Here is a 23,030-nt window from a genome sequence, read left to right as displayed (position 1 = left end):
AGATCTTAAAGGAAAATAGCAACATTGTGAATAAAAACAGTGAAAGAGATTCAGCTTTTCACTCACCAAAGAAGTACTGCTGCTCCCAGGGAACCTATAGCAAGATCCACCAGACCATCTCCATTCATATCCATCTTCCCATGGATACTACGGCCAAAGAACTGCAGTCCAGGAGCCAGCTGAACTGCTCCAATCCTCTAACAAAGACAGATTCATGAAAAATTTTAAATCTTAAACCGCACACAATCATCTTAAAAGGATAGTTCACTTCACTCAAAATGAAAATTCATAATTTTCACCATTTTCACCAATTCATCGTATACTCACCTGGAATGTCATTCCAAACCTGTATGACTTTCTTTTTACCGCAAAAGACAAAAGAAGATGTAACCCGTATAGAACACTAGTACTAGGAGGAATGGGGTTAAATCATTTATTTTTCAGTTTTTTTGGTTTGTTTATTATATGTATAAGCATTTTGTGTTTCTTGTCTCTAATTCCGAGATAATGTTAAATTTAAAACGTTTACGTTCATACGCACAATGTCCCCTACGTCTTTCTACGTAAGGTTTGGTTGATTTACACATGTAAAACACGTGTGTGTGCAATCTAGTGTGCTGTGTGTAATGTCATTGGATGCTTAATAGCTTAAAACCCGCCTCCAAGGTGTGTTGTGTAATGCTATTGGTTAAGTGGAGGAAAAAAAAGGGAAAGTGAGAGAGGAGAGAGGAGAAGTCGTTCGCAGGTGAATAACTTGCGAGTTTTTGTAATCAAAACGCGATTTTATTTCAGTTTAAATTTGAGTACGTTGTCTTTGACTTGGAAGCTAAAGTTAGCTCAAGACATGGGTTAAAATTTAGTATCGAGGCGTGTTGGTGTGTTTTGTACATGCGCCGACTTTTGAGAAGAGGTTTTTTTGCTGTGTCATGTAGAACAGCATTGGATTTTTTTTTAAGCGTTTGTGTTCTCTCGTGTTTTGTTTCTCTTTGAGAGCTGGAGAGAGTAAAACGAGTTATTTTAAAACCGTCGTGCGAGTTTCTATCTTCGAGGGAGAGAGCTACGGAAATAACCGGATAGCGCACCCAGCCACCGGAAGCGTTGGGTGTTTCTCCGGCTACGAGGGACGATCGGTGCTTTTCGGGAGGATCCTAGCAGGCGATTTATACTGGCGCTTTGGATTAAAGAGCCTAGGTACTGTGTTTCTACATTTTATCTGCTCACTTGAGCGAAGCGGCCAATTTAAGTTTCACAGGCCTCTACGCACTCCAGCAACGACACGGGCCTGCATCGGGGGGTTGTGTGAGTACTGTTGAGTGTGTGAGTGGGCCCACTTGCTTTATTGTGTAAGTGTTATCATTTACTTATTCCGTTTGAAGATAATACAGTTTGTTAACATGTGTAAAACCGGCTGTTAATTTTAGTGCATGTAAAGTGTACTATTTCAGTGCTTCAGTATTGTGCAAGCGTATACCAGGTAGTTCACTCAGTATTTTTTTGTACTGTTGTAACTTGTATATTCATTCAGGTATTTTCACTGTTTACTATTCTTTATACTGTGAATTAATAGTACTGTTTTGCTGAACTTATTTGTTGACAAGAACCAAATCTTTTATTTAATATTTTATTACTGGTTTTACAGTTACTTTATTCTTTAATTAAATTCTTTTGAAATAGTACTTACCCCTGTTCCTTCATTTACATTTTCTAAGTACTAGGTAGTTGCATCAGAGTAGGATAGTTGTATTATATATCTTTTTAGTCGAGAGACAAAATAGTTGAACCCGTCGCCCGCCCTAAAGCAAAGTTTGGGTAAATCACCATACAGAGGGGTAGGGGGCGTTACAAAAATATTCTGAAGAATGTTGCTAACCCAACTTTTATTGTATGGACACAACACCACAGACACATTTCTCAAAATATCTTCTTTTGTGTTCCACAGAAGAAAGTCCAACAGATTGATATGAGGGTGTATAAATAATGACATAATCCCTTTAAAGCACACCCAAAACAAGAAAACAGATAAAGGAAAGGCCCATCTCAATGCTCTATGATGTGGTACCTGTTTGTACTTCCTCAGTATTCTGTTGCGCTGGCTGTGGTAGACATAAACAGCCCCTTTGTTGTCGTCCTCTAGCGGAGCACCGACCACTACGTCATTAAATGAATCTCCATTAAGGTCAGGCACAGGGGCCAGTGCAGAGCCGAAACGGGCGTTCTGGCCCTGATCTAAGACCTCCAGCGAGCCCTCCAGTATGAAACGTGGCTGAGAGGAAAAAAACAAGAGTAGAACTGCTGTGAGGTACATGTGCGGAAAACATTGTGGCATCTGCCCCACCATGATGTGATCAAAATCAGCCTCTCTGCCCTATAAAGCTGTTTGTTTGTACACCACATTTGGCAGTTGATGGGGAACTTCACATTAAAATAATGTGCGGATGGGATGCATTCAATGAAGGCACCTACACCCACAATGTCTTGAAAAAGTGGTAACAGAACAGTCTGGCTCTGGGCACATATACACATGAAGAGCACTGACTGTGCTAGACAATAAATACTCATATTTATAACATTCATCCAGTGATCTTTGTTTTGCTTAAAATCTTAAATTGTCTAATTTATATTTGGTTTAATAGGAAACAAAAATAGATGGGAATATACTAGAAAATATAATGCAACATATGAAATACATTTTAGTGTTTATAGTTTTCAGTATATGAAAGGCGGCAATTCCTTCTGTATTATTTATAGATCGTAATATGTACTATTCTATATATTTTCAAATATATATATATATATATATATATTAGATAGGAAAATACATTTTCTTGGTGTAAGGGAAGTTACTGTATGTATGGATGTTATGGTTTTGAGGGATATAAAAGAAGCCCACTTTAAATCTAGGTAATACTGCTTTAGACAAAGATTTTCAGTGCAAAAGTTTTTGAAAAATGAGGTTACATTTTGTTTTACAAACCAACAGAAAATGTAGTAACTGTAGTAAGAGTTGTTTCATCTATTCGTTCAGGTCATGGAAAAGAGCTAAATATTTTCAAACTTCTAGAACCAGAGATAATCTTTTGAGGAATGTGTTAAAGATCCAGAGACCATATTGACTGCCAGCCATGTGTTTATGTAACTTCGGAGAACATTGTTGCTTCTATTCAACAATTTATTTCTATTTAGACAGTTACATAAATCTGTTATTTATCTGTTAGTCATCAATTTTTTTTCAGTCTGCGAGAACAACGAGCTACATGAATAATTTTTTTAAAATTTTATTTAAGCCTTGAGTAAATTTTGATATGTGATATGTTACTGTAATAAGATTCAGACATGGAAGGAAGGAGGCGGGAACCGGCAAACATTTAATAAGAGAAATAAAAACAGCCGGCGGCCCCTCACGGACGACCGCCGGCGAAATAACATAAACATAAATACAAACACAAGTTCGGGCCCGGTCCTCTCTCATCGACGGTCCGGTCGCTCGTTCCTTTTATATGCTCCCAATCTCCTACGTGATTCTAGCCCGGTGTGCGCACAGCTGGCGCTTATTCACAATTACTCACCGGTCTCGAACCACGGTCTCGCCCGTCTGCTCCACTCCAGTTACATAACAATTTAAAAATGCAAATATGTTAAAGTGGAGGTATCATGCTATGTCATGTATACAGACTTCTTTAGACTGTTAAACCTGCTGGCTTCTCATGCTTAACATTATCGTTTTGTTAAAAAACTAACTGGACGTATGACTTAGTATTTCTGTGCTCGATACACTCCCCTAGCACTCCAACTTGTTTCGGAAAGTTTTTTATAAGTCTGGATCCCTGTTTCGTAACAAAGAATGAGCCCGCCTACGCGCCAACCGATGATCATAGAAAGACCAGCCTACCATCAAGATTTTCTGGTGACAGCTGTGGACCTGCATCTCACTCTTGCGATAGGAAGAGAAGTTTGAAGTGTGTTTGTTTGTTCACAGCATTTCAGTGATGGATGTTATATAAACGGTGGATTTAACGCTGAATTTGGAGATTGTTTGAAACTGATAGATGGTACCAGTGCTAAAAGAGGCCGGACATGAATTGCACGCGGTAAGTCAAAATAAGTCATACGTCTGTTTTTTGTTGGCAATCCGCATGTATGTGCATAATGTAAAAAACACGAAGGGAAGTGTTGCTTGCTCGTGCTGTAGTTCCGTCCCACTCTCCCCACTAGTCCCACCTCTAGCAGCTCGTGCCTTTCCGGAAATAATCGTACAGCTGTATCTCTCTTTTATAAATTTTATCAAACTAAATACTCTTCGAAGATACGATTTATGCAATACTACTGTGAGGCACTCGAGATTAATATGAGATTGGCAGAAAATGCCTGTGATATGCATTCTATAATACGCAAATATTTTCAGCAAAGGAAAACTGTGAAAATCAGCACTGTCAGGCATTTTGTTTAAGTTGTTCAATGTCTTGATTTTCCACAAATTACCTTATTTTATTCAACAGTTGTTTATCATTGAGTTGTTCATGCTCTTAAAAATTCTTAACACAGTCAAAAACAAAGATGCTACACAGAGACTGCTTTGCCACATAATTTTAAATAAAAAACAATTTAAGAAGTGCACAACGTTTACATGAGAGAAATAAAATTGCCAATGGAATGGTAAATATTTATAGTTATGAGTGTCTATGATAATCCAGACTTCCCAAAGTATGTAAAATGAGTAAAAAGTAACTCCTGTAATATCACTTAAGCAGAAAGAATTAAAGGTGCAGTGATAAGCATCTATTTTAAAGGTCAGTGAGAAGACCTCAAAATAATTAGTCGCAAATGAGTGGAAAGTTTGAGGGAAAGGTGCATTTCTTAAAGCAAAGATGATTCATGTAGGCCAAGTACCCTCCTCCTAAATTCCATCTTTCTTTTTCTCTCTCTCTCTGGAAATATATGGCCATAGAAGACAGGCACATGAAATGAGTTGTTTTCTCAGCCTTCCTAGAGAGCATCAGATTACAGAAGAAGAGCAGACCAGGAACACAGACTAGAAGAACAATGGCAAAATGAGTTGTCTTTTCTTGAGGCCTTCAAACCATCATCTACCCTTCTATATCCACTTTGTTTTGTCTTCAGCTAGAGATATAGATGCTTATAGATGCAACTAGAGATACAGAGACTACTGTAGACATATAATACAGCATATAATATAGCATCCTTTTTAAGACAGCCAGGAACTGGTCCTTAAGTGCTAAATGAATAAAGATGGACGTCTGCTTTATACACAGCCTTGCTCTCGCATGTGCTCCAGCTTTTTCCATTTATTAGAGCAGCTATCTTGCCGAGCTTCACGTAATTACATTTCACTGGGGGAAATATTTTTCCTCTGAGTTCACTGCTCTGCTCTTGCAGGTGGTAAAAGTCTGTCAGAATTCATGCAGGGCCATTATCAAAGAAGTACATTAATGTAAACCCGTGTACCTTAGCCTTGAGATAACAGAAAACAGCTGTAGGAGTCATTTATTGTGGTTAAGGTGAGAACTCAACAAGAGGTACGAGTGTTTACCTGCTCTGTTACTCTGTAGATGTAGACTTTGCCCTTTTCCCATCCTCCACTGAAGAACATGGGTGCAGCCACCAGAAGGTTATCCGTCACTCCATCACCATCCAAGTCAACTGGAGCGATCTCACTGCCATAGTATGACCCGATCTGTACAAACAGATCAATGGATTAAATACATACAAGACAAATACATATTGGGCAAAGAACCTGATAATCGTTTACTCACTTTAAAAATATTGTTCAATGTCTGTGTTTTGTCTGTGAGAAAGAATTTGTTTTAGGTATTATTTGCATGTTTTGGGACTGTGATGAGAAGCACATGGGTTTGAAGTCTAGACAGTCCACTCACTGCAAATGAATACCAGGAGAGAGATGCAGTAGAAAAACACAATCCAATTGCTGCTTATCTTTGCTGCTACAGTTTAAGAATATGCTACTGTTAAGGGCGACCATTACAGAGCAGAACAGGAAAATTGCATGACAGGTTTTCAACCACACAAGGTTAAAGAAATTATGATAGAATTTGTATTTTTCCTTATTGTAATGTTGTATATTGCACTTTTGTGTATTGTACTTGACTGTGTATTCCTGGGCTGCTTAAATAAGCCCACGAATTTCATTGTATAGTGCAACCTAGTGTTCCATGTTCATGTCACAAGGCCCTTCAACAACATTAACAGCAGAATTGCAACATACAATATAAGCTCTGAAAATTAGTCAAATCAGCAGAAAGGGAGGGCTTCTGCATAAAGAAGGATGGGTGTCCATTAAACAGTGTGCTACATGTCTTTGTATGCTTTATTTTTATCCAGTGCATTACCTGTTGTCCCTTCAGGGAGTGTAATATAGTGAGTTCTCCTGTGTTCTTCAGAGTGAAGATGATGACCTTTCCTGTGTGGTTAAACCGCGGAGCTCCTGCTACATATAACTGACCACTGCGAGCTGACACCACAGATGTCACCGTGTAACCTAATGGAGCCAAAAGTCAAAGCGTTTATTTGAATACATAAAATATAAAGGATACTTATCAAATCTAAAACCTGATTAAGGTGCTAACGACTATGTGTTTAGAAGAATTTTACATTAATAATATTTTGCTTTGTTTATTATTTATGTGAGGATCTAAACTAGTGCAATAATGCCATGGTTTGAGATTTTAAATCGTCAGTACTGACTGCATGCCAATATGATAGTTCACCCAAAAATAAATATTCTGTCATCATTTATTCACCCTCATTTTGTTCATAACCTGTGTAATTTTCTTCCGTGCAAAAAAAACACAACACTTTGAGTGGTTTTGTTTCAATACAATGGAAGTCAATGGTAGGGAATGTTGTTTTTGTTACTAACATTCTTCAAAATATCTTTTGTATTCTGCAGAAGAAAGAAAGTCATGGAGGAGAATGACATGAGGGTGACTAAATGATGAACTATTCCTTTAAAGTTTAAGCACAAATTATTTACCCAGGTATGCCCCGTGGTTCTTCAGTTTTTCTGGGAACTCCTGCTCATAGGAGGACTTTGGTGGAACCACTTTACCCTGACGTGTCTCCTTCAGCACAGCTCCATTCCAGTCATAAGCCCCAACAGCTCCCACTAAAATCCCATCCTGCAGACAGAATGTCAACATATCTACAATTAATCGCATTTAATTCAGGAAACTAACTAACATAATACCTAATTTCTGTCAACTCTAATGTGATAAGACTGCAGCTTGGGGATTTTAAGGGAAGGATAGATGTCTTTGTGATTTTTTTGCCAGGTCTTTCAAATGTGTTTTTATGTATGCTGAAAGCAACTGCAGTAATGGTACATAAGTAAAGAAAAATCAATAAAGATATTTCTAATTGTTTATACATAACAACATTCTTGACCATCTTTAAATGAACGAATACTACATTAATTCACACATTCCATCTTATTTATCTCCTTACTGACAAGTTTATTCTGCTTTAATCTACAGTATGCAGACAGTAGTCAGAATGTGAGAAACGGGTTGTGAAGTTTAGAGAGAACCAAAATTCCTGGGATACTTACACATAAACAAACAATGTTCCGATCCATCCCAGGCAAGACAGAACATTCTTACTGAATTGCAGCCCACGGAGAACAGAATTTCAATATAAACAAGAGCTTGTAATCATATGTTTTTAGAAACAAAATGCACCATGGCTTGGATCAAACCACCAGAGTTATGAGAAAGCTGTCTGCACTGTGTGCCATTGTGCTGCGATGGAGAGGGTTCAAGTTTCATGCTGTACACACTTATGAAGAATTTGCAAAAAAAATATAATATGCTGATGCCTGTTTTGCCCTAAGTACCACCAAAAAAACACCATCACCTTTTTCCAGTCAACCCTTCACAAGTACAGTCTCGACCAGTGATACAAAACCAGCTTGCGGGTACAGAGCAGAGATGCCCATAAAGATCTTGAAAACGTAATTATTTTCATAATTCTAGCAGATGATCAGATGTCAGCTTTCCAGTAGCTCATTGACTTCGATCCCAGGGATGGCACATACTCTGATAAAAATGTATAGCATTATGCATTGTAAGTCACTTTGGACAAATCAGAAAATGCAAATGTAATGATACGGCTAGTGAATGTCATGTTAAATTCAAATTGGAAATTATCCTAGATTGCTTAAACCTGCTCTCTAGTTAAGACTTCAAACTAGTATTTTGCCTCTGTGTGCAGCTTTTCTGAATGCCCCGAAACAGATGTACCCATACAGCATGTTTTGCTTAATGGAGGAAGAGAAATTTCACAAAACCACATTTATGAAACACGATTATACAAGTATGTCTATACAGTAGCTTCATTATATTCCTAAAATCAAAACAGATCAAATCAAAGTGATTAAGCTGACAAGGATAAAATGAAACAAATAATATTAGGAAAATCCAACAAATTTAGAACCATGAAAGTGTAAAATTCAGATGATTTTGACATGGAAACAATCCACTTTTGGGAACACCATCTGTTTTCTGGGGGTATGATTTTCTCCTAAAGTGCAAACATTCTTTCCAACAACTTATCCCTCATCTCAACACTAGAGTTGCTTTTGTTGCGAATGCTGTTCCAGGCATTCAGAAGGCCGAGGGATTGGATTTCCAGTTATCCCAATGGCCATCCAGAGTTTTCCTATCTGTTTCTTCCACAAAAAGAAAACATCTATACATATTTATAAGTCCCATGGCAGGTTGTGCTTGCCTACATAAGATGGAGTGGAAAATCGGAGCGGTTGCATCAGCACACTGAGCAGTCTGGACAGAGATTATTAGCGATACAGTTGGTAGCAGGCTGTGGATGGATTCAAGGCCATCAGGTACAGTTTGGACTGTCATTTGGATGGACTGGGGCAGACCGCCTGCCAGAACAGCAGGTACAGTATATGAGTGTCTCTGAAGAGGATATGCTAGTGAACAAGCCAGCTCTGGCAACCATATCAACAATAGGTTTGAGACAGAAAAGAACAACCTTTACCGCTGAGCTACAGCTCCTCCACACGTCCTACCATATTAATCCCTTCACTGAGAGAGCCTGAGCTTTAATTTCCCTCCTTTGGGATGAGAGCTGAACTATCACCAAGGTTTTTTAAGAGGGAAGCAATAAGAGGGAAAGAAGATGAATGTAAACATTCATACTTAAAGTGAAAGTTCACGAAAAAAAGAAATTCTGTCATCATTTACTCACCCTCTTGTCATTTCAGACCTGTATGACTTTCTTTCTTCCGCAGAACACAATAGAAGATATTTTGAAGAATGTTGGTAATTGACAGCATCGGCACCTTTTCACTTTTATTGTATGGACACAAAAACCAATGCAAGTGAATGGGGGCCAGTTTAGAACGTTGTTCAAAATATCTTTGTGTTCTGGGGAAGAAATAAAGTCAAACAGGTTTGAAATGACAAGAGATTGAGTAAATGATGACAGTTTCATTTTTGGGTGAACTATCACTTTAAATATGAGCCTGGTAGGTCTAATCCACAGTTCACATAAAGTAGCTTTTATTCTAATCACAGCTACCTAGTTTTTATTCACTATGAGGGGAAGATAAAAGAAAAATCTCTGGGCTTTTGAAGAAGCAAAGTGTAGGCAGATAACTTTCAGTACAGGCTGATGGACACACGGCTCTCTTGTTTTTGCCAAGTGGCTGATATCCTTAGGGCAACATCATGTTGACCCTGTGACAACATTTAAATCAACCAATCAGATTTCAATAATAAGTTTACAGTTTATTTTAAATTTAATCTTGCAACCAGGATATGGTGCTTCTAGACCATTGTTTTTCACTAATCATTTCCCTCTGATTTTAGGGGAAGTTATGGTTAGGGTTTGATGAGGGTTTAGGGCTTTATTTATGAAAATGTTTTTCTTAGGTCAACAAAATTTGTTGTCCTGAGGACATCAACCAATTGGCAAAATCAGGTGGAGCATGGACAGACTCACCTCCACTACGTGTGTTGAGAAGCCAGCCTGAGACATCTGGAGACCAAATGCTGTCCCATTCTTGCTGGTACCTGCAGATATAGACATCTAATCAGAGATTTTGCATTGTTTGTGAGAACAAAAAAAACAAAATAGAGATTTGCCAAAAGGGTAAAAAACTTTTTGCTTCTCAGATAAATCTTAGGATATTTACATTTATAGGAAAAGAGCAGGAGTCATGATATATTTCATAGAGATGTGGTTTCAACTTTAAAAATTGCTACAGTGAGATTTAAAGTGTAGTGCTAGGCAGAGATGTAAACATTTTATGGACTGAGGTTTCTGGTTTATTATAGATTTGATGTAATGTGGTGCTTTTGCAGGCGGTCATGGTAAAAACGTCTCACCCTCTAAACTGAAGATCCTCTCTCCAAGAGCGTCCACGATGTCCTTCAAAGCTGCTTCATCCGTCACATTAAAAAAATGTTTATCGTCGGGGTCACTGGCGATGTACTTGATCTCCTTGAGGAACGCTTCAGGGTTGATGCCTCTGCGGTTATAGTAGCCCAGTACCTGTAATGAGAAAAGCTCAAATCATTTAACATGATTCATTTTTTCTGGATGCCAACACAAACCAACAGCTCAAATGTAAAGCACATTAAATAGGTTTAAAGCGATTGGCCCTTGTCACCAGTTTTACTAGTGCCAGCATCTAAATATGACCTCAAAGATTTCCAGCCCAAGTAAGTACAGTATGCCCATTTTAAAAATGGGTCGCCTCATCATCTCAGCAAGAGACTGGGAATCAGATCAATGGCCAAACCAAAGGAAAAACCCAAAAACATGCCAAAGAAAAAAATCAGAAGGGAAAGAACTGTGAGCAAAGAAGGCGGGACATACGGCAATGGCATATCGGGTGATCCCGTCTTTTTCGCTTTCCTCGATGACATGCTGCAGATCAGGGCTGTCATGTGATTCACCGTCTGTGATGACAATCATGACCTTCTTGGCTCCTTTTCTGCCTCCCTGAGTAAAGGCATGTGTGCTGTAGAGATGTCAATAATAAATAAGAATGTGTTCTGTTGATAAACATACAGTATGCAGTACAGCTTTGTCTTCAATTTTTTTTTGAAGACCATAGTTTTGACTACCATCGTAGGAAAAATAATGATTTCATCGTTTCGTGCAGCTCAAAAATCTCCCTTCCCACCTGCCTTTCCACATCATTTCCTGACTAATATGGCTACATACAGGAAATGCAAAGACAGGTGCAACTCCCCCCTCTACCACAGGGGGAGCACTGTAATATGCATCAATGAACAATGAACATAGATAGCATGTTAACATAACCATGGCTTCTACAAAGGTAGTCAATAGTCCCCCAGAACTGTTTGCTTTCTTACATTCTTCAAAATATCTTCTTTTGAGTTCAACAGAACAAAGACATTTACAAAGAAATGTCTCCTACTACTGTTTTTTCTGTAGAAGAAAAGATTTGGAACAACTTGAGAGTGAGTAAATTAAGACAAAATTTTCCTTACTGGGTGAGCAATCCCTTTAAGTAGAAAACGCTCAAAGGTGTTTCAATATTAATACATTAAATGTAATACATCTTTTTTTAAGATGGTGTATTAGTGCCAATGTGCCAAAATTTTTATGTATATGTGCGCAATACCGTGCAATATTGATTCCTAGTGCAGTGTTGGTCTCTTCTCCTCCTCGCTGACCAATCTTACTGGCGGCTTTGACCACATCCTCTACAGAGCGGAAGTCATTCAGCTGAAACTCAGTTACCACCTTTTCCCCATACTGCACTACTCCAACCTGTACAGTATAAATCACATGATTATCATCACATGACAAAATTAAAGACACATATTTTTCTACAAACTCCCGCTTTGAAAGTCTCAAACACCTGAATCTGTCCTGGTCCGACATGAAATTTCCTCAGGATGTTAATGAGGAAATCCTGAACTTCATTCCAGGGGTAGATTGAATTTGAACCATCAAGGACTATCACTATGTCCATGTATGTCTCACACCCTGATAGAGAAAATCAGATGAAAAAGATAAAACCACCAAAAGACTAAGTTGCTCGGTTCAAAAGCATAATTTAAAGGTCCAATGTGTCCTTTTTTGGAGGATCTTTTGACAAAAATGCAATACTATGTCTTTAGAGGTGTCTAATGAAGCGTTACGCTTTTATTACCTTAGAATTAGCAGTTTTTATCTACATACATCGCGGGTCACCTTACATGAAATTCACCATGTTGTTTCTACAGTAGCCCTAAACGAACAATATGCTCTAGAACACATTTCATAAATATGTTATCTCCTTCGGCAAAGAAGCAAAACATAATGATATCTTAGTCCTGTGTCAGCCACTATAGTGCTTCGAAAGGGGAGGGGTGAGTGAACGAGCTGTTTGTTTCAATTTGAAACCTGACTGCCGCTAAATTTCATACACTGAACCTTAAGTGATTCATTTTCTAAAAACAAGGTCTCTAGTTATTTCACAAAAATCCTCATCTTTTCTTTATTAATAGATAATTTTCCTTAAAAAAAATGATTTGTCTTTGGCAGATCGAGAAATGGTCAGGGCCAAATGCACATTAAAAATCAAGTCCCTGGTTCAGACGGAAAATGGAAACATATTAAAGAAATGTCATTACCAAAAGTATGCCCTAGTTAAAGGGGTCACATGACATGGCTGAAATATTATTGTTTGTTTTAGATGTAATGCAATGTGTATACATGATTTAAGGTTTAAAAACATTTCCACATACCGTGGATGTTTGTATCTCCTCTTTGCTCCGCCTCTCTGAAACGCGCAGGTTTTAAACAAAGCTCATCGCTCTGAAAAGCGAGGTGTGCTATGATTGGCCAGTTAACCAGTGCATAGTGATTGGTTGAATACTGGAATTGTGTGATGGTAATGTAACGCCTCTTAACATATTTGGAACATCAGGTTCCAAAGCAAGTGTACTGACAGGTATGTCAAACTTACTTGTGCATACATTTGGGGGGTCTTAATCAAATCATACCACAAACTGACGTAGATTTGTGGGGGTGTGGTAACACGAGGCGTTTCAGGCAGGTCTGGGTGAGCATTCACTTTTAGATAGAATGCATCTTTTGTTCCGACACTCTAATTTTTGGAATTTTATGTGTGTATTACATGCAGGGGCAACTTATAACACACCAAAGACACAGAAAAACACATATTCGCGCCATATGACCCCTATAGATCAAGTAGTACACAGAGCATGCAGGTGCATTGTGCTTACTTTGGAAGGCAGGAGCGATCGTGCGGGAAAATTTGAAGCTGGCATTGACTCTGGAGCAAATTCCAGTGCTGTAGTATGAGCTTCCGCATTCGTAGGACCATAGAGGACCACAAGCCTATGAATGATCAAAATAAGAACCAATAATATATGCTTATTTCCTCAAGGAACATTACATACCAAACATATGTGACCCTGTCTGTGAAATCAAGACTACAGTCTCATGATCTCATTATGAGATTTCTTTGTTTGTTTTATTTACATAGCACGTTTAAAAACAACTCTTGTTGACCAAAGTGATTTTCAGTAAGACAAGATATAAACATAGAATAATCAAAAAGAAGACAGCAAAAATCATAAAACAACATGAAGAGGCACAAGACACAAGACCATCAAATATAGACTATCTCACACCAAATGCCCAGGCAAGTATGTCCTCCTAAAAGTACTTTAAAATGATCTAGTGTTGCACAACATCTGTTTTCCAGTGGCAGGTCGTTCCAGAGACGGGTTGCCGCAATCGAAAAGGCACAGTCTCTTTTGGACTTTAAGCGCGATTTCAGGACCTTTAATGGATCATGTTGGATCATCAAAATTTGACTTCAACCATACATTTTTTACATGACCTTAGTCAGTATTCAAAGATATCAGAAAACTATCACCAAAAAATACTTCAGATGCATTTTCACAAGCAGGGTCACAAGACTAATATATACATGTGTATGGACAGTACGCATTTTTTTCGGACTCACCACGAAGCTGTTGTCTTTAGGGTTAGAGGAAAGAGTCATTCCAAGCCTCATCCTATCCTTGCGCTCAGAGACATTAGTCAAGGATATCCTTCCTTTAGGAAATTAATGTATGGAGTTACAAACATGCAAGCAAAATATGAAGCTGAGTCTGAAATCAGACCACTATCCATATGTGGCTTCTCCACAGGACTTCCTCCAACCATAAACATATTTGTTAATCCCGTTTAGACATTCTGGACTTTATCAGCAATGTGCATCTCATCTCCTATGTCTGTAGATCTGTACACATGTAGTACATATTGAATGAACATATGCCACAACGCAGATGTGTTCTGCAGATTGAAGAACCCAGATATGCACATGTAAACCCTATTAAGATCAATGTGGTGCCGCCATTTGGTTTCACAAGGCATGCCTGGTAACACTTTTACCAAACCGCAACTCTACCCCTTATTTAACTTATTATAGACGCTTTGTGATGGAATTATTTAAGACAGTTAATTTCAAACACGTTATGTTAATTATATATCAAGCAATTACAATCCATAGTCGCCATACCAAGATTGAGTTTGGTGCAGCTGGGCCCTCCAGATCTTCTGCTTAGCGGACATTTGTATACGTCTCCTGTCTGATGCTGCCCATTTGTTTCCAGTGGGGCTCCTACCAGTAACCTACAAACATCAACAATCGGATAAATATTAACACTTACATTCCGCAACTTTCAATGTCATAGACATATAAGCACAACACAGATGTGTAATTCACTTTCCTGTAAGAAACACAACAGCCGGAAGCTTGTTGACTTAAGCTTCCTTTGAAAACATTAACGTGTATGGAGGTTTGAGGAAGTGAATCAACAACAGATGACAGGTAAGTAAAATCTACCAGCACAGGAATGTTTAAACAGGTTCAGTTGGATGTTGACGTCTGAGGTAATGGATTAACAGAGGCTCACAGGGCGGTTAGGTATGCGGCATGCCGCTGAGAGCTGTTTGTGTGCCTGTTGAAATTTGCGCACTGTGACCCAGACTGACTAAATGCTTCGCTCCATTAACAGCGGCGTGGCACGTAATATTGCTCCTGCATGGAGCAACCAGGGACACGCATCAGGTGCAGGGGCAGTCTGCGCAGGCAGTCAGTAACTCTTATGAAAGCATTCAGTTTTTAAAAGCACAGATCGTCACTTTCAATTAGTGGCGTTAAAGGGCACAATTACCCAGTTATAGATCACCAGACATCCTTAAACGCAGCAGCATGGGAGCTTCAGCTTTCCACTGTTTATGTTAAAGACACAGAATTCCTTTGAGTTGACAGTCCTCTCAGGGGAAAGAGAAAACAAGCTTGACTCCGTGCGTAGATGTCAAAGAGGGAGGCCAGAATGAGGCCTTAAAGGGATAGTTCATCCAAAAATGTTATCAGTTTCTCACCCTCAAGTTGTTCCAAACCCGTATAAATTTCTTTGTTCTGCGAAACACAGAGGAAGATATTGCAATTGTGTCAGTAACCAAACAGATATCATCCCCCATTGACACTGATAGTATTTACTTCCCTACTATGGCAGAAAATGGCGGATGTGAACTGCTTGGTTACCCACATTCTTCAAAATATCTTTCTCTGTATTCAACAGAACAAAGAAATTTATACAGGTTAGGAACAACTTGAGGGTGAGCAAATGATGACAGAATTTTCATTTTTGGGTTAAGTATTCCTTTAAACATCACTCAAATTTATAATTCGTTTATAGCAAGGACAACAATATGATGCTATCAGATGTAGATAAGTACTAATCAGTGACAATAAAACGTGGAAAACAAAAGTCCATTGACTGCAAACAGGCCGAGCCATTTTAATGAGCCATGGGTTATTTGTCTGCCTTTCTTAAAGAGTGGCTTTCTTGTAAAATGCTACATTTTCTCAAGAGCGACACTCACTGTAACCCAGAGGCTACCTAATAACTTTAACAGTAATCTTAAACAACAGGTTTCATTATTAACTCATTCTTTAAAAGCATTGCTGGGTACAATTATTTGGAGTCATTGCATATAAATATTCATGTCTCTGGTTAAAGGTTATATGCACTATAGGTTTACAAAGCATTCTATATGTTAAAGCCAAACTGACATAAGTACTGTTTAAATCTCACACACGCCGAACATGAGCACATCTTAAGCTGATTCTGACAGGTTGTAGAGGTTAATGCTCTACACAGCAGCAAAACTCACTCAGGAAGAGTGCGATTCAGGGAATTGATATCTGACACTCGTTTATTGAAGATCCAGACCTCCACGAGTGTTCTACACCGGTCAGGGGTCACCGCCACAGGCCCCTCGACTTGCAAATATTTCTGTGTTTGGCAAGAGTCACCAGTGAAAATCTAAATGTAACATTCCTAACATAAAGACTTTAATGTTATACTAAATGTAAGACAACATAGGCCTTTTATATTGAAGGAATTAAAGGGATAGTTCAGTAAAGAATGAATTTTCTCTCATAATTTACTCAAACTCGAACCTTTCCACAACAGTAAGAGTTTTGTTTATCTTCCAAAAACAAATTAAGATCGTTTTGATGAGGTCTCGTGCACTCGTGGATGTGGAATAAAAAGTTATTGAATAGTTGACATAAGTGAGTAATAATGGTCTAGAAGCACGTAATCTTGGTTGTAAGATTAAACTTTTAAACTCTTTCACCGCCATTGACGAGTTATCTCGTCATTAAAAAAAAAAAACGCTGAAGACTAGTTTTTACGGCAATCAGTGTTAGTACTGTTTTGCAGCAGGTGGCGCTATTACACACCTCTGGGAAAAAGTACAGAATCCCAGAACCTAGAACGTATATGTTTTAGCGGTTTTTAATGATTGTTCTTAGTGTAATCTGGGCGGAATCTTTGACAAAAAACGTTCATTATCTCAGCTGTTTAATTAAAATGATGCATTTTTGATGAAACCTACCCACATCTACGGAGTGACAAAAAACATTTCATTTCATTTGACATATTGTTTGTCCATATATTCTTTACAGAAAATTTACTGTGAGCCATTAAAGTGTGGTGAAAATGTTAAAAAACGCTGGCGTAGGCTGGCAACTTTTTTTTAAAGAAGCTGGCGGCGAATGAGTTAAAATAAACAGTAAATTTATTTCCGAAATCTGATTGGTTGATTTAAATGTTGTCCCAGGGTCAACATGATGTTGTCCTAAGGATATCAACCACTTGGCAAAAACAGGAGAGCCGACTATTTCCACTAGCTACGCCCACCAATATGTGATTGGAATAGAGAAAGAATGATGCCATTTCAAACAGTGACTCCAGTGGCGTAATGTGTAAAGTCTGTATAGCTTTGAACTCAACTCAACTTTATTTATAAAGCCCTTTTTACCATTTTCATTGTTACAAAGCAACTTTATATGATACATAATGACTATAAGCAAAACAAATAAAGTTAAACCTGTAAAAACAAGGAAAAGGTGATAACACAGAAGACAGACATACCCACATACAAACGTTGTACACACACAATATGCACACGGACGCGCACGCACACACAGACAAGCACGCGCACACACACACACACACACATATAGACATGCACTCACAGTAAAAGCACACATTTAAGCTAAAGGAGAGAGAAACACAGGTCTAATATTAAACAGACTATAAATTCCTATATGCAATATTAATTATGTAAAAATTCTAACGCTAAGGCAGATCCACTGGCCAGGCAAATAGTTCAAAACAGTATGCAAACGGTGCCGAGGAACCCAAAACTCCAATCGAGAAAAAAAAACTCAGGAGATCCCAGGCCCACCCAGGGGATTCCAGTTCCCCTCTGGCAAAAGCTGCTGCCTCTGCACAAGCTCAACAGTGCTTGCGCAACAAGGCTAAATAAATAAACGTACTAATAGGTACAGTTATGTTCAAAATTATTCAACCCCCAATGCTGTAAATGGTTTTAGGGAATTTAGTGTACATTTGTAATTGTATTCAGAATGAAATCCTACAAGGACTTCTTAAAGAACCATATGCAACTAAAATGACATCAATTAGTTTTGTAATACAGTAGTAAATGTTTCTTTTGTGAATTCTTCATTGACATAATTATTCAACCCCTTAAAGACTACCACTCTGAAGAACAGAGGTTCAATGAAGTGTTTTCAATCAGGTATTGAAAACACCTGTGGATATCAGGGAGCAGCAATAAAGCCTAATAAGCACCAATTAGGCAGCTTTAAAATGACTGTGATACTCAGCTCCTTCTAGACATTTACTGGTGTGGTTACAAACATGGTGAGGTCAAGAGAATGGTCCAGGAAGACAAGAGAACAGGTGATTACTCTTCACAGGAAGGGCAATGGCTATAAGAAGATTGCAAAGATGTTCAACATACCAAGAGACACCATAGGAAGCATCATTCAAAAATTCAAGGCAAAGGGCACTGTTGAAACGCTACCTGGTCGTGGCAGAAAGAAGATGCTGACTTCGACTGCTGTGCGCTACCTGAAGCGTAGAGTGGAGAAAAGTCCCCGTGTGACTGCTGAGGAACTGAAAAAAGATTTGTCAGATGTGGGTACTGAAGTTTCTGCTCAGACAATACAGCGCACCCTGAGTAATGAAGGCCTCCATGCCAGAACTCCCAGGCGCACCCCCTTGCTGTCCCCAAAGAATAAGAAGAGTCGACTGCAGTATGCCAAAAGTCATGTGGACAAACCACAGAAGTTTTGGGATAGTGTTCTGTGGACTGATGAAACAAAATTAGAACTGTTTGGGCCCATTGATCAACGCTATGTTTGGAGGAGGAAGAACAAGGCCTATGAAGAAAAGAACACCTTGCCTACTGTGAAGCATGGCGGGGGGTCAATCATGCTTTGGGGCTGTTTTGCTTCTGCAGGTACTGGGAAGCTTCAGCGTGTGCAAGGTACCATGAATTCTCTTCAGTACAAGGAGATATTGGATGACAATGTGATGCAGTCCGTCACAAACCTGAGGCTTGGAAGACGTTGGACCTTTCAACAGGACAATGATCCCAAGCATACCTCCAAGTCCACTAGAGCATGGTTGCAGATTAAAGGCTGGAACATTTTGAAGTGGCCATCGCAGTAACCAGACTTAAATCCGATTGAGAACCTCTGGTGGGACTGCAGTTGCAGTGCGCAAGCCTAAGAATGTGACTGAACTGGAGGCTTTTGCCCATGATGAATGGGCGAAGATACCCGTAGATCGCTGCAAGACACTTGTGTCAAGCTATGCTTCACGTTTAAAAGCTGTTATAATTGTAAAAGGATATTGTACTAAGTACTAAGATTGAATGTCACTTGGGGGTTGAATAAAACTGATAATGATGTGAGCTCAGAAAAGACATTTGTGGTTATTTCATTATAAATGTTATGTTATATTTGTCTGACCTACACGTGCCTCTTTGATTTAATTGTAAGCAGGATGACTGAATGATCATAATCAATGTCAAACCGACCAAAACAATCAATTTCAGTGGGGGTTGAATAATTTTGAACACAACTGTATATTATAGATTTAAGTGAATCATTAATAATTTAATAGTATTTGAAATTTTGTACTGAAGATGCGTCAAGTTGACACATCCTTTTTTATCCAGCTCTATCAGCTCAGCTCTTGTCAGGTCGCCCGTTCCCATTCTCCGCTCTACCATCAGGTCTAGGCATGAACTGCATCCTGCACTCTCTGTGGTAACCTTGGAACAATGAGACAAGAATGGCTGAGAGTAGAGTACTGTTCTCCACTCTTTGATGCAACAAGTTGTTGTTGAAAGTGTTCCTGGTTCCGGTTGGTCTAACTAATGCAGCCTAAACCCTCAGAAAATGTATATTATGGAACTGTAGTGTGTGCAAGATTAAAAAGATGTGTCTTTAGTCTAGACTTAAACTGACAGAGTATGTCTGCCTCCCGGACAGTCCAGGGAAGACAATTCCAAAGTTAAGGCACTAGATAAGAAAACGATCCACCACCTGCACTTGATTTTGAAATTCTAGGTATTACCAACTGGAAGGACGTCTGAGAGCATAATGCACATGAAGGACTGTAATACAATATAAGTTCGCTCAAATACTGCAGAGCTAAAGCATGTAGGGCTTTATAGGTAATAAGCAAGATCTTGAAGTTATTGCGATGCTTTATAGGTAACCATTGCATGGTAGACAGAACCGGGCTAATATGCTCATACTTTTTTGTACGTGTAAGAACTCGAGCTACTGAGTTTTGGACCAGTTCGAGTTTTTGTAATAAGCCTGTAGGGCAACCACCTAACAGTGCATTACAGAAAATCTAGTCTTGATGTCATGAATGCATGAATTAACTTCTCTGCACCTGACAGTGACAGCATATGACGTAGTTTAGATATATTCTTAAAAAGGAAAAACACAATTTTACAGGTGTTGGGGACATGACTTTCAAATGACAAATAATTATCGGATAGAACTGCAAGATTCATAGCTGATGATGAGGGTTTTATGAAGCATCCGTCAATAGTTAAGCAGTATTCTTGGTTGTTACGTGAGGCGGTTTTCGGTCCAATTATTAACACTTCTGTTTTGTCCGACTTCAGTAATAAAACGTTTTTTACTCATCAAGTGTTTTATATCAACTATACAATCCATTATTCGATGAAACTGCTGTGTTTGAATATCTCAATAACTTGCCATCATTTTAATAATGTTTAGAAATATAATGATTTACACTCAGTTATAAGTGAGGTGCAAATAGTTATTACTGAGGTGCAAATAGTAACATTATCTGCCACTGTTTAATGGTACAAATAGCATCCAACTACTATTTCTACTTAAAAATACAGCTATTTCCTACCAGCTGAGACTGGTTTCTCCCAAGGATTTTTTTCTCCATTTATTTATCAATGGAGTTTCATTTCTTAGACCCCATTGACAACCATAGTAGGAAAAATTACAAAAGTGCCACAGAACTGTTTGCTGTACTATATTCTTCAAAATATCTTCTTTTGTGTTCAACATAAAGAAAGGTTATTTTAAAAAGTGCATTTTCTTATTGTAATCAATGGTGGCCAAGAACTGTTCGGTTACATGCATTCATCCAAATATCTTTCTCTGTGTTCATAGGAACAAAGGACTATATACAGATTTGGAATAACTCAAATGTGAGTAAATGATGTGTTCAAAAGATAAACGAAAGTCTTACAAGTGTACAATGACTCGAGGGTGAATTACTATTGACTGAATTCTCATTCAGTATTGAAATATTCCTTTAAATATATAAGAGGCATTGATGTTTCAACTGGTCAGCCTAAATAGATCAATTTAGTGTCCATACACAGTTTGACAGCAGTGTGAATGTGCATGATATAAGAAAATAAGCTTACACATAAAAACCACCACACGACTTCATCTTAATGTTCATGCAAATATTTTCAAACGTCCCTGGAAATAATTTTCACAGAATGAGTGCAGACTGTGCACATACTTCCACTGCCATTAATATTGGGATTATTACTGGTGTTATAGCAGCCTTTGGCTGAACACTTCAAGCTGGAGTTCACCTCAGGACACAGTCACCTAAATAAAAAAGAATGAAAGCAAAAGAATGAGATGAGCTTAAGAATGTAGCCTATTGTTGCAATGATTCAATGGTCTAGCCAAACTTCCAGAGCAGTGACACAGTGATCTGTTTTAACAATCAGACTCAAACTCATTTGTTTTTTCTTCTGTGGCGGGCAACAAAGGGGGTAATAGCTCAGAATAAAAGAGCCTTGCAAATACACACTCCTTTACACATGCAGTCTCCCACAAAACTCTGCACTACCAGCCCAAACCCTCTGGAAAAATCAGAGAGGAAAGACAAAGTCATCAATGAGGGAATGTTTTTCACATTTGGAAAGAGAGAAGATCTTGCTTTGCTGGTACTATGGTGCTGAGGTCTGCAGAAGTGTCTGTGAGTGCAGTGACTTGCTATTTCATCACACTGCACGCTAGGAAAGAAAGTGAGAGGTGGACCACAAACTATCCTTCTTAAACCACAGCCTGTGACTTAATGAGTTATTGAGTGACATCAACATGCTATACTACTTTTTTTTTAATCTTTTGGAAATGATTGTTCAATAAATATCTGTCATGTTTTGAGTGATTATCAGACAGAGTTACATTTTCAGTTTCTTATCTAATACAAATAAATGAATTGATAATTACAGCAAACTAATATGAACACAACAGTGAAAAGGTTCATTTCATTGCGCAGCAAAAACCTGGTCCATAAATCATTTCCTTGGCAGTTTTCTTCCCTGACACTCTCACATTGCCCAGTCTAGATATTAAAAGCATAGTTCAGCCAAAAATGAAAATTCATTTACTCACCCTCTTGACATTTAAACCTGTATGACTTTCTTTCTTCTGCAGAGCACAAACATAAGATGTTTTGAAGAATGTTGGTAACCAAACAACGGCGGTACCCATTGACTTGCACTGGTTTTGTGTCCATACATTAGAATGATTACCGCCTTCGTTTAGTCATTTACATTCTTAAAAAAATACTTATTTTCTGCTTTCAAGCTGCAAGCTGCTTTGACAATACACTATACTGTATGTAATGTGAAAACTGTTTAAGTACAACTAGATTTCAGCAGAATCTGGGGATGACGAGACTTTCACACTCCTGCTGCCTGTGGAATTCAGAGCTCACAGCACACCCAAAGGTCACAACTCAGCAAGGAATTCCAACTGCAACCTCTCGAAAAATAAACAGACTGTGTGTTTAATGTGTCTGCATATGTCCACGCTTGCCTTTACGTCAATTCCAAGGGATTGATCCTGACAATTCTATGAGTTTCCAAATGTTAGCTGTGGCCACCAGGGAAAATATTGCACTGGCAGCCAAGGATTCTTCTGGAGAAAGACTTAATTTTAATGGACATTATTAAAACATCTAATTAGCTTCTCTAATTGTTTATTTTATGAACGTCTAAAAAATGTTATCTCTGTGATTAGGTCATTAATGTTGGTCATTAAAATGCAATTATTTAAC

The 23,030-nt window shown here is 38.4% G+C and overlaps 1 protein-coding gene and 1 long non-coding RNA gene across 2 annotated transcripts in view; one reads left to right on the top strand and one right to left on the bottom strand.

Annotated features, from left to right (window-relative positions):
• itga11a (integrin, alpha 11a) overlaps positions 1 to 23,030 on the bottom strand; it is a 48,082-nt gene that overhangs the window by 14,812 nt on the left and 10,240 nt on the right. The window contains exons 3-15 of the mRNA XM_056752344.1: positions 14,573 to 14,685; positions 14,015 to 14,106; positions 13,266 to 13,380; positions 11,894 to 12,021; positions 11,654 to 11,802; positions 10,879 to 11,023; positions 10,386 to 10,551; positions 10,000 to 10,070; positions 7,010 to 7,154; positions 6,366 to 6,514; positions 5,549 to 5,692; positions 2,060 to 2,263; positions 67 to 197 (exon numbers count right to left, since the gene is read on the bottom strand). Of these exons, the coding sequence (XP_056608322.1) occupies positions 67 to 197; positions 2,060 to 2,263; positions 5,549 to 5,692; positions 6,366 to 6,514; positions 7,010 to 7,154; positions 10,000 to 10,070; positions 10,386 to 10,551; positions 10,879 to 11,023; positions 11,654 to 11,802; positions 11,894 to 12,021; positions 13,266 to 13,380; positions 14,015 to 14,106; positions 14,573 to 14,685 (1,752 nt within the window). The remainder of the gene's footprint in view (positions 1 to 66; positions 198 to 2,059; positions 2,264 to 5,548; positions 5,693 to 6,365; positions 6,515 to 7,009; positions 7,155 to 9,999; positions 10,071 to 10,385; positions 10,552 to 10,878; positions 11,024 to 11,653; positions 11,803 to 11,893; positions 12,022 to 13,265; positions 13,381 to 14,014; positions 14,107 to 14,572; positions 14,686 to 23,030) is intronic.
• Positions 62 to 5,505, top strand: LOC130425914 (uncharacterized). Its single transcript, XR_008907109.1, has 3 exons — positions 62 to 1,299; positions 3,977 to 4,088; positions 4,946 to 5,505. It is a non-coding gene; the product is annotated as an uncharacterized LOC130425914 (long non-coding RNA).

Source organism: Triplophysa dalaica, chromosome 1 (assembly GCF_015846415.1).
Source record: "Triplophysa dalaica isolate WHDGS20190420 chromosome 1, ASM1584641v1, whole genome shotgun sequence".
NCBI lineage: Eukaryota > Metazoa > Chordata > Actinopteri > Cypriniformes > Nemacheilidae > Triplophysa > Triplophysa dalaica.
Note: the sequence above shows the minus strand (reverse complement) of the source record. Positions and strands in the feature narration are given on the sequence as shown.